This window comes from Melanotaenia boesemani, chromosome 15 (assembly GCF_017639745.1).
Source record: "Melanotaenia boesemani isolate fMelBoe1 chromosome 15, fMelBoe1.pri, whole genome shotgun sequence".
NCBI classification, from domain to species: Eukaryota; Metazoa; Chordata; class Actinopteri; order Atheriniformes; family Melanotaeniidae; genus Melanotaenia; species Melanotaenia boesemani.
The window spans coordinates 1,961,832-1,974,123 of NC_055696.1; the positions used below are offsets into that span (position 1 = coordinate 1,961,832).

At 42.1% G+C, this 12,292-nt stretch overlaps 1 protein-coding gene across 8 annotated transcripts in view; it reads right to left on the minus strand.

The window, feature by feature from the left end:
* Positions 1-12,292, minus strand: part of auts2a (activator of transcription and developmental regulator AUTS2 a) — a 305,554-nt gene that overhangs the window by 97,712 nt on the left and 195,550 nt on the right. For all 8 annotated transcript variants that reach the window (XM_042009143.1, XM_042009148.1, XM_042009146.1 and 5 more), the window contains one exon: positions 2,695-2,724. In XM_042009143.1, the coding sequence (XP_041865077.1) occupies positions 2,695-2,724 (30 nt within the window). The remainder of the gene's footprint in view (positions 1-2,694; positions 2,725-12,292) is intronic.

Sequence of the window (12,292 nt, forward strand, 5' to 3'; positions counted from 1 at the left end):
TTTGCTGCAGAGTCTAAACACAACAAGCAAATGGCATTACTAAATCATGAGGGTGCATCTAGATCTTCAGTTGGACATGGTGGATAATATGGCTGTTTTTATGATCTTTACGGGAAGCTGAAAATGTGATGACATGGGCATTAATGTACTAGAAAATTGACCAAAGACAAAAGGTTATGTAATCTGCACCAGTTCTTGTACTTTGAATGTTGAATTCAGAGTGAACGCAGACTGGACCATCCCCGCCTCCAACATAGCTGCAGCTCAGCAAATCTTCATTTTGTGCTTTGTGCTCACCTGACTTTAGATGTTAGACGTCTTGGTTTTGATTTCTGTACATGAATTTCAACATTTATGTTTTAAAATGACGAGACCTGGCGACAATGAACACTATAAACTTTTCTCAATCATCAGCATCAAAATTTAAACGTTCATTTATAACATACAGTACCATTCAAAGGTCTGAACACATCTTCCCATTAAACTTCACATGTGTGTCTAAACTTTTGACTGGTACTATACCTAATTTTCTGGCCTGTTACCATGGCTACAGACTGCAACCATTTACTCGTATTTTGTGAGTGTGAACACATCTTTTAGCAGGGATGTCCAGTTCAGGTCCTCAAGGGTAAATGTCCTGCAGGTTTTAGATGTTTCCTGCTCCAACACACATGATTTACATTAAATGGATCTCAAGTCACCTAATGACCCTTTAATCTGAGTCAAGTGTGCTGAAACAGGAAACATCTAAAACATGCAGAACAACTACCCTTGAGGACCTGAACTGGAGAAGACTTACCAACAGTCTCTCTGTTGCCCTCTTCTTAAAATAGCTGGAGGAAGAACTCTCTGACAGGAGAGGTTTACACAGTTTATATGGTCGAAATATCACAAAGAAGAGTAGCTCAAAATTTACAAGGCAAACTAACTTGCCTAAGATTAAACATAAAAAGCTCATTACTAGAGCTGGTATCGTCACTAATTTCCTGAATCGATTCGATTCACAGCAGCCTATTCTGATTAGATTTCGATTAAATCCAATTAAATTCTATATCAATTTACAGTTAATTATGTAACACCACCTATTTTTCTTGAATATTGATAACGTTCTCAGATAACTTTTTTTTTTTTTTAAATAAACCACTGAGTGCATTTACTTGACAAACAAAGTCAGTTATCTGGGAGTAATCAGATTACTGTAACAATCTGATCTGACCCATAACAACACAGTGTTTCCCCAGATTCAGAGCCAGAAATAATAAAAGAAAAAAAGAAGAAGAAGAAAAACAAACAGAAAAAGTTAAACTTTTTAAATGTCCCGATGAAGCGTTTCATTCAGCGGAGTCGCTCTAAAGATTCTTAAAAGTTCAGATCTCAGGTAACGTGTTGATAATAAAACATACTAAGAATATGGGATCCATTTGAAGCCGTAACGAGACTCAGAAATTCTTTCAGTGACGTAGATTCAGCTTGTTCAGCTGTGAGAGTTGCCGTGACGACCGTAACACCGGAGCTGGAGAAATCCTCCATCTGCTCCTCACTGAAGCGAGATGCTTCCATCTCCACCTGCTGGGAGAAGCTAGAAAACTCTCATGTTTCTGTCGGATTTCCAGCTGGTTGGCGTGTTTTCCGACACGTGCACTCTGTCCTCCAAGTCGTTCTACACTTAGTTTTCTCATAACATTCTTTTATCACAAAAAGGTTTGTGAAGCTAACAAGCATGCTGCATCAGGCAGAGCAGGTGCTGCAGCTGCAGCTCAAAGTTTTCTATTATTCGTTTGGCTCAGACACTACAAAATAAACTGTGTGTCAGAAACCTAATGAAGCCACTGCTGCCGGGCATCATCTGATGACTTTAAATCCACATGCAACACGTGGATTTAAAGTCAGACGTTCCATCGTAAAACAACAATAAATCTCTACTATTTAGCTAAAACATCAGATTAGGTTTTTAATTTTTAAAAAGAAGTATTCTAACTTTTGTAAATAAAGAGCTTTTTCCGTCAGTGCTACAAGGGGTAAAGGGTAGTCTGAATTAATAATGTAGACAAAACTTCAGCTAATGATTCGGGCTCAGGTGCACGGCTAGCTGCTCTTCCCACCACTTCACTTTTTAAATCTGTAAACATTGTTGATAATAGTTTATTCCTTGAAAAGTAATTGTGACAGAAGAAGCAGGAATAATTGTCATCTAAAAATAAAAAAGGCAATCAACAGGAAGACATGGAAGATCCTGACTGTAGAAGGTGTTGATTAGAAACAGAAATATCTAAATGAGGCTCCTTTTCATGAGAAAAAGAGTTAACCTCTAAAAGAATAGGAAAAAACACAGATAGTTGATCGATCGGGCAGAAAATGCAAAAAGTACAAGACCTGGAAATTACACTGAAGACATGACAGCCAGTGCTACGACTTGAAGCAAAGCCTCCACCCACAGCCCCGGCTGCCACAGCAGCCTCATTTAAATGTCATCAAAATCCTAAAAACCCAGAACAGTTCAATTTAGATTTTGTACCTCATTAAGTCATTTATAATTAATGTACAAGTAATTAAGGCTTTCTCCTACTTATTAAGACGATGTTTAATTCTAATTACATTAAATCCTCTTTCTTACAGACATTCTAATGTCTGAATGTTATTGAAGCTCGATAACAGACGCCTGAAGCACATTCAGCTGAAGACTGACAGGCTTACCTTGTCATCTTGGTCACTCTCGGTGTCACACTGTAAGAAAAAAAGAAACAGCTACGTCAGGAATAATATTTAGAACTGATTGATTTATAAGTGATCTCTGTTTACATTTTAGACCTTATCACAGCATCATTCAGGGAATCTTTTTATATCAACTCATTAACTGATACAAACATAAGAACATTACAAATTCACCAGCTGTGCCCGGGTTAACACTGATACCTAAATGTAAAACCAAGCTGGAAGTTCAACAACAATCGCCCACCAGAATTATAATGATGTGGGTTTCTGCTCGAGGCTGAGGATGGTGAACTGACATGAGGACTTTGCAACAGAGGGAGGAAAAAATGGCTAGATTTCATTTTTTCGTTCCAATTTCAATTTCAAGGTCCACTTAATTCTTTATCAACTAATTAGTGTGATGCTGGGTGACTGGCGGCCCTCAACGTTGTGCATATGGCTGAGGTGCACAGAGGCGCTGGAGTCAGTAATGAAGAAGGCACTGGGGGGGGATATGGGCTGGGGTTGGCACAGTGTGTGGGTAGAAGTGCAAGGAGGGGGTTGGTGGGTGGTGATTAAAGTATGGCGGGAGTGAAAGAAGGGAGTGAAATGACTGACAGCCCAGGTAGTGAGCGACAGAAGGCCCTTCTTTTTTTTTCCTCCTTTATCTCCTTTAGCTCAAAGGTAGCTGGCTGGGTCTGTGGCTGATCTGTTTCTCAGCCAGGATGGTAAAAAGGGGCCTTGCGAGCTCAGCAGGAGCATAGCATCCAATTTACAGGCCTGTCCCACACGGCCCCAGGGGCTGCCCGCGGCATACTGCCATGATGGTCAGCTCCAGCAGCTCATAAATTATGCAGAAGCAATAAACGCACTGGGCAAACACTCCTCAGACATTCGCCTGCTCCGTTTCTCTCTCACTCTCTTCACCCACAGCTTTCCTCCCCCATTTTGAAACAGTGTGCAGAGAGCCAGCAGCCCTGCAGACTGTCAGAGCTGGAAGAAAAAGTAAGGCTGATGAGAGACAGTGCAGATTATCATTACATGTATCTGTGTAATATTAAACGCTCTGTACTGCTTGCATTCAGGCGTCTGTTGCTCCTCAGGAATAAACATGTGTGTCTGCTATGCATCGCTCTCATGTGGCCTCCCACACAGGACTAACTAATGCACCAGCAGTCAAGATTAACTCTATTCAGACCTCTGAGAATGCGACATCAGTAATGCGGCGAGGCACTCATTGGTTGCTTCTTTCTTTGTGAACAAAACACACCAAGGAACACCAGAGATTAAGGGGTTTAAATAATGGACAGCATTTAGTTTTTCATTGTGTTGTGATCCATAAAAACATGTCTAGCCTTTTCTTTTTTTTTTTTTTTGCCTTGTGTTTTCCTTTTTCACCCTCCCTTCCTTCCCTGGTTCCCTTGCTGTGCAGCCAATTGCTTTGATTGCCAAGATAGAAGCCGGCTGGAATGACTTGCCCTTGCTTGTGAAGCAAATGGAACATGCTAATGGAACTCATCGTATTACCCGATGCAAAAGTGCCATAGCTCATTACTTTAAGATAAAAGGATATCATTGTAGACGGCAAGCAGAATTGACTTTCTGTGCTACGACTTGATGATGATTTAATCAACTGCTCTCTTTCACTTCTCATCCCTGTGCCTGTCGCTTTTGCAGGTGCCACTAAACGAAGCACTCACACGGCCAGTGGGGGAGAGAAAAGAAAAGAAATTGCTGTCATTACTTTCTTCCCTAGGAATAGAGGTATGCAAATTTCCCTGAGCGACAAAGGGTGGAGAAAAAAAAAAGAAAAACTTAATAAAATGGAAATACCTTTGTAATGAGCAAAGTAAAAAATCCCAAGATCAGACCTGACAGGCAAGGGCAGACAATTTGATCGTCCTTTCTGTGGATAAGGGAAAGCTCCCTTGAACTCGCTGCTCATGCATAGGGCAAAAAAGTAACAAATAATAATATCTCTAAAAAGATAAAAACACATTTCAGGCGCATAAGCAAGTCAGAGCTGTCACTCACTGATAAGTGATCATAGTAAACTAATGCGCTCCCTCATGCAGAAACGCTACCTGAGGCGGGGGAGAAGAATCCCTGCATATCTGGATTTTTTCACTCCGTATACTTCTACTTCTCAGCTCTTTCATGAGAACGAAAGAGATAGAAAGCCAGCAGAAGCCTCAGCTTTGCACTCAGCAGTTGGATATGTCATGAAAAGATTGGCACAGATCATTATTACTTACTGTGTGGCAGTATTTTTGGATGTTAGCAGATATTGCTAGAATTCTGAATATTAGGCGTTAGGTTGAATAAACCAACAGGGTTTATGGTTAACAGTATATATATATATATATATATATATATATATATATATATATATATATATATATATATATATATATATATATATGAGACAAAGGGTATGGGTCTAATTTAAAACAAAAGAGATGTACTATAAGGAAACCATTAGTCCTGGGAGGGGGCTGACAAAGTAAAGTGATACTCTATCCAGGCTCAGTGCTATTTGCACAGGGCAAGCATTATACTGTACAGCTAAACCCTTGTGTTTAGTTAAAGTAACACAGGAATGTCAAACATTAGCTTCAGCTCTAAGAGCTGTTGATGTTGGCCTGTATCCGGAGCACTTCTGATTGCCCCTCTGCTCTCACTTGGGCCTCTCTTTTGGCTGAGAGCTCTTACAAATTTCCCTACACTCTGTCAAAGCAGAGAGCCTTTTATTTATATTGGTCTGAAAGTAGGAGTAAATTATTCTTGTACTAAATCCTCTCCAGCTGAGTGTTATACTGGCCTAGTAGAAGGGGGAAACATAAGAAGCCATGGGCCGAATGCTGAATGATGTAGCCCATGGTTGTCTCTAGCAGGAGGGCTCACCAACGTCTCCTTCAGAGTTACCCACAGAAAAAAAGTTTATACTAAAGAGGTAACCACATCACACAGAGATGCGTGCAAGTCAAGTATGCCATGCTTTATTTTCCAGCATAATCCTCTGGAAAGCCACTGCTCCACAAACGCTAACAGATGTTTAGCAAATCTAGGGAGAAAAAAGAGCAAAAATTATGAAGGTCAACAGAATGTTTTTAAGGCTTTTTATTATAATTTCTTATCCACCATCTCCAATGGGATGCACCATCTTCATTATTTTCTTAAACAACATGCTCTTAAGTTTGAATCTGCAGTGGATGCATTTTGTCGCCCCCCATGAGTGACATTAGCCTCAGGTTATGCTGGTTGCTATCCATGACCTTAGAATTAATCATGGCAGATGTGGGCTTCATTAAGCCACTCCAGTGCAGAGTAAGGTGTGTGTTTATCAACCTGAGCCAAGTTATCCTGCAGGATGGCTGGAGGGGTTAAAGCCCAGGGAAGACACCGATCTGCCTACATGCCTGCAAAGCGGCACAGACAGTATGAAGGATTGCAGCCATCGCCAGGGTCAGCTCTGACAGTGCCAATTCCATGTGCTGTCGTCAAGGGCTCCTCATTCCCTCCTCCTAACAGCTCCTTCCTGATATAGCTGCACGTCCTGATGGTTTTCTGATGCAAACAGTCACATGGCAAAATGGTTCTCTCTCTTCCTGGTGCTTCTTCCTCCATCTGCTGCTGGGGCCTGGGTGCCACCAACCGCCTGCCTGTCACAGCGTGCATGGAAATTAGCTGGGGAGGAGGTGCTCGCTTGTGCTAATTACATTTTAATCATTGGAAATGTGTTGGCAAATCAAGCCTTGATTGCCATCTTGGAGCCCAGTGCTCTTCCCTGCAGGTTGGGGATGAGGGTGGGATAGCTTGTAGAGCTACATCGCATCTGAGCTCAGACCTGCCAAGCTGGACTCCTCATCCTCCACCACAGCTTGATATGGCTGCATGCCTGGCCTACCACTGGGTCGGGGCTCTGTCACATTATTCATGGTGAACTGAGGAATTCTGGGATGGTGAAATGGAGATCGGCGCCATGCATATTCTGAAATCCCCCACACCCCCTGTATCCATCTCTCTCTGCTTCTCACTCCCTCTTTCACACCCACACATCACAGTCTGCCAGTCTCGCCACTGTGAATTGAGGAACAACAAATAGAGCCGGGCAGGAGGAGACTGATGAGCTCAAGGTTTGCTACACAGCACCTGCCTTGGCACATAAAGCCAGAGCAGCACACCACGTCTCAAAACAATATTCTAACAGATGAAAACACAAACATGTTTCATTGAATTTAGATATTTCTGTGAAATGACTGAAAATGGGCATGAAAATGCTTAATGGGCATGAGGCTTTGTTTGATGAAAGTTTGTTTTAAGTCCTCAGCAGATATGTTTCATCAGAAAACATCTATAACAGACAGTGTATTAAAACAGGTCTATTAGTTTGAGTGAAAGGAAACTCAACATGACATCACTGATGAGGAAAAATCACTACAAGAAACAAATTTCTGTGATGATGACAGTGAACATGTAATTACCACAGCAAATGCTTGATGTCGAACTGTCACATAAAAGCAGAAAAGTCCTGACTGGAATTGGAGTGGAGAAAAGGCAGCACACTGTGAGTGTTTCAGACAGTCCATATAGTCACTAAGCTAACGCTTCTTTCAGGAGCCAAGAATGTTTCGTCAGGGAGGACCAGACTTCTGTCTGGACTAACATAACCGGGTCTGATCCGCATGTGCAGAACAGGCCAAATCCAGCAGGCCAACATCTGCATGCAATTTCCCTTCAAATGTAAAACTTTATCCAGAAGATATTCAATTTGACCGCAAACTCTGAACTGCAGTAAATGGGACAGTAGAGCTAAAGGAAGGATGATGGGAGGGGGGGGAATGAAGGCTCCATCATATAATAACTTCATTGTCTGTGACCTCTGGTTTTAATATTCTGAAGTACATTCTTTTACATTTATCTTATGTTGATGTTGTTTCAGAAGCCTTACCGGGGCTTCAATAGCATCTGCGTTGGCTTTTTAAAGTGGACAAAGCTGAGCAGAAATGTGGCAGCGTGCCGCTTTGGTTGCGCTTGACAGACGTCACAGAGTCAAACATTCACACACCAAACACAAATAAAACTCAGAAAGTCTGAAGTAGAAAGAAGGAACTGAAATGAGCCACTTTGCCATCTCAAAAAACTAGTTTTCAGAAAAGAACCAAGTTTAGTGTGTGTGTGTGTGTGTGTGTGTGTGTGTGTGTGTGTGTGTGTGTGTGTGTGTGTGTGTGTGTGATCTTGAAATCATTTAAACTCTGTTCTTCACGCTACAGGTGGGGTTGCAGGACACCTGGAGGTGGGAAGCATCTACTGCTTATCAGACACATCCACAAACACACACCACCTCTCGCCCCATATCAACAGTTTCCATCGGCCAACAGGGGCCTGCAGCTCAAAGCAGCTGCTGAATTAATCAAAGATAAATAGAAGGATGCTAAGATAATTATATACAGCAAATTGCATACTTTGCGTGGTTTTGGTCTCTCCCCTGGGATGAGTCCACTTGGTATGTACTATAATTACTCTCACATGCGAGACATTAACAGTGATGCAATTTGGCAACTTCATAGCAGCAATCTGGTTGAACACAAGAAGCAGAAGTTTTGTAAAGAAGAGAAGCTGGATGACAGCTGAGTTTTCATCAGATGTGCACATGGAATCAATATGAGTTGGATGAGCTATAAGTTATAACTGTTCTCTCTGTTGAGATGCCAATATTTTAGATGCAGTGAGTGCTTGCTTACATTTCAACCCTTGTTGGCTTGCGCATATATATATATATATATATATATATATATATATATATACACATTATTCAAATTGGGTTATTTTAAGTAAAGACTTCATATTGGTGCTGAAATAATGCTTCTTCATGCTATCATTTCTAAAATCTAATATTTCCTGATTATTCATTCTGAAATGTTTATACAGAAAGAAATTTACTACCTCTAATATTACCTGCAACATTCACGCTTCATAGGCACAGTTAGGAATGCTGCGTAAGAGCTGCAACACTCTGTTGTCAAGAGATATAAACCTCATCTGCTCCCATTTTCAGCCCTCCCTCCTTCCCTCCACACCGATTCATTGCTGAGGGGGGAGAAAAACATCAGGATTAGGTTCTGTGCCTCTAATCACTTAACTCCTCACACCTGATGGCACACTATTAACTTTGACTGTCTCCAGTGACCCCGCGGGTCGTTGCCCATCACATCAAGTTTTTATTAGGGAATTTTCCTCATCATTAGCCATGGCCTGGAAACGAGCCATTAATATTCATACTGGCAAACCAAAATGAGGTCCCACTGATTTTCCATCATCCAGGCTATCTGCACAGCTGCTGCCTTTAACAATCATCGCAGTGCTGCACATTTGCCACGTATCATTATGGGGCTCGGCAGAGCTCTTTTTCTGGTACTGCCATGATGGGAAGGAGAGCAAGGTGGAGGAGGAGGAGAAGGTTGCAAGGTTTGTAGCCAGCCGACACCCGTCTGAGAGAAAGTGGATCACTCTGCCAACAATCTGCCATGGAGACTCATGCCTATACTGCCACTGTCAAACCTAACAACCCCTGCAGGCTCTGCCAGGTACATAGCTGAAATACGGAAAGTTCCCTCTGTTCTTACATTAGAGTGCAGCCTCTTTATGAGTTTGGTAACTTGGTTTGCATTGACTTGGAAAGGTTCGATGTATCGTACAAGATGCTGCCATATCTGAAGATCATGAGTCCTTTACAATAACACTGCATAAACAAAAATTACTATCATTTAACATCCCCATTAACGTTGAAAAAGGAGAAAAACTAGCCTCTGAACACCGATAACACTGATAGGAGACCAGGAGGCTGAGTAAATGCCTCCCATTTATCCAAAATGGCGGCCCATGTTTCCACAGATTAAAATGATACCCCATTCATGTCTCCGCTCCTCTGTTACCATAGGAGGGCTTCTCGCCCCACTGTTGCTGGTGAGAGCCGGGGCTCAGGCTCCATGGTGTGTGAACACAAGCCTGATAAGGTGCTTCACAGCAATAATGTCCCAGGCATCTCCTTCTGATAACACTCTTCTCTCCTCCCAGTTCAGGGAGGAACTGGCCAGATGCAGCGAAAGGCCTCCTCTGTGTTATGGAGGGTAGCAGCAATTAAGTGGCAATTCCCTGACAGGCTGAGATAAACCTTCTTCATTTTGCTCTTACATTACACTGCACCATGTCTGACAGATGAGGAGTCAACGCCCTCAGTGTTGCTCAGTGAATTAAACAAGAAAATCCCATCTGTAAATCAGATATTTGAGTTAACATGTGAAATAACACACCCAGTATTCATCTGTAGTTGTGAATATTCACATTGACAGGCTACTGAGGTTCCATATGATATTTTTAGCTAGCATTGGAAATGATTGCTTGGGAAATGTTTGGTTACCTGGGTTTGAGAATGGTTGATATAGTAGATTGCACAGTTGACAACAGTAGAATGAGGACATGAGGTGAGATGCTAAAACAGATGCAGCCTCTTCAGCACCATCTTCCAAATAATTAGAGCTGGAGCGACAACACTTTGTTATTCTACTGCTATGATTTGCTAGCTGTCACAGTGTACATCTGAGTTGCCTCATTATACGGAAAGTGCTCAAATAAAAAGCCGACACTGCACACTCCTGTCAAGATTCTGTCTCCCGCACATGCAAACAAGCAAAGATGAATAAACATTAGCTGTTGTTGAGGGCTGGTCTTTGAGCTGCAAGGCTCACAAAGATCTGCTTTGTACAAAATAAAAATATTTAATTTGAAAGACTGATGCAAGGCAAAATGAAATTAAAAGGAACCCATGCTATCTGCTAAAACAAATTACTCACAGCATGCTAAATTGCATTTGCTCTTCCATCAGCGAGATCAAACGAGTCTAGTTTGACTCTCCTGTGCTAATGATTTCCTGCACTCACCTCCTTTTTCATCCCAGGGGTGTTAATAAACACTCTGGTTTTTTGTTTGTTTGTTTGGTTGGTTTATTTATACATTTTCTCAGCTCTACATCTCATCTGGCTGCCTAACTTGTTCACTTTGCCCATGCCAGTGGCAGGCTGGGTGAATTAGACGGATCTAATGTAATCCCAGGGACAGCTATCGCCTGAAAAATGTGCTCAATTAAAGCAGGATGAGCCCAGTGGGAGCCTCCCTGGCAGGGCATGGGGTGACTGGCATGGCCTTTTGGTTGGGATTAATTAGCATGTTAAGTGGTGATGGCAAGCTGAAAGCTACAGACTGGTGACTTACCATTCACCACCACCAAATAAGCACCACAGTTCTGCAAAGACTCTAACCAAACCAGCCTGACCGGGTCTGCAAAGCCGGCGGATAATCTTACAGGCATGCAGGTACAGAGTGAAGCCACAGATGGGAAACCAACGACACATTCAGTGTCACATGTTTGTAGAGAAAATTACAACAAATGTGACTTCACAACAAAATGTTTTAGCTGACATTTTTGCAGGATCCTCAATTGTACCATTAAAAATAATCCCAGGTTTTCTCTGAAGCTCTTCAGTAGTAAACGGCCTGCCAACAGAGGGGAGCAAAGCAAATTATTTGGGATGACAGCCAGAATTGTGGCTAAACTCAGACTTCACTGAAAAATATCTTTTGCATAACAGAAGTAACATATAAGGACAGGAATGAAAACATAAGCAGGATGCAAACACGATCTCAGTCTGACTGGTGACGTAGGGGGAAGAAGCTCCTAAATTTTGCCCACGCAATGATTTGCTGTGGGGACGTAGAGCAATGCAAACATTGCAAACGCAGAAGCAAAGAGTTTACCTTCTCAATTCTTTTAAAAAATGAAGAGAAATTAATCAATATTGCAGACCTTAGTGCCAGCAGAGTAAAATACTGAGCTGTTCAGGAGACTGGCGTCTTGTCGGTGTGTGAGGTTAGCTGTCATGTGGTGCAGCAATGTTTTTCTAGGCCACCGGTTACTGCTACACCTGTCGCACAACAAGTAGTTTCTCTGAAGAAGCAATCATCTTCCAATAAAAACCGACCCATCCTGAGCTCCACTCGAGAGCTTTCAAGCTAACTCAGCTCGCAATATCCAACTTAGTTTATGACAGCCCTTCTCTGAGCTCCCCGCTGGTTAGAAGAGAAAGAGAAGAATCAGAGGAGTATTTTGTCAGCTGTAATTACTCTCCAATTATATGGTCAAAACATGGGATAACAGGGCACTTTGTTGTCCAGGCAGCCTGGCTTTGATCAAGTCGTGGCAGAATGTGTTTTGCATTAGAGGCCCCACGATGATGTATGTTTCCTGTCACGACAAGGATAACAGTGAGGTCAGCAGAGCAAGGACCCCCCCGCTGGGAGCAACAACAGTCTCACATCCACGCCTGAGGTCTGCTCGTTTCTCTCTGGCCACTGTGACTCAAAGGAAAGTGAGCAAGAGAGAAATAGAGAAGAACTGGAAAGAGGCCAAGACCTTGTGGTGATAAAAGACAAAAGATCCCAAAACCTTTTTTTTTTTTAAGATAACCATTATCTACTTACTGGATTACCAGCAGCAAAATCAACAAAAATTTTTGTCAGCGTTTTCCTAAATTATGTGTATTCA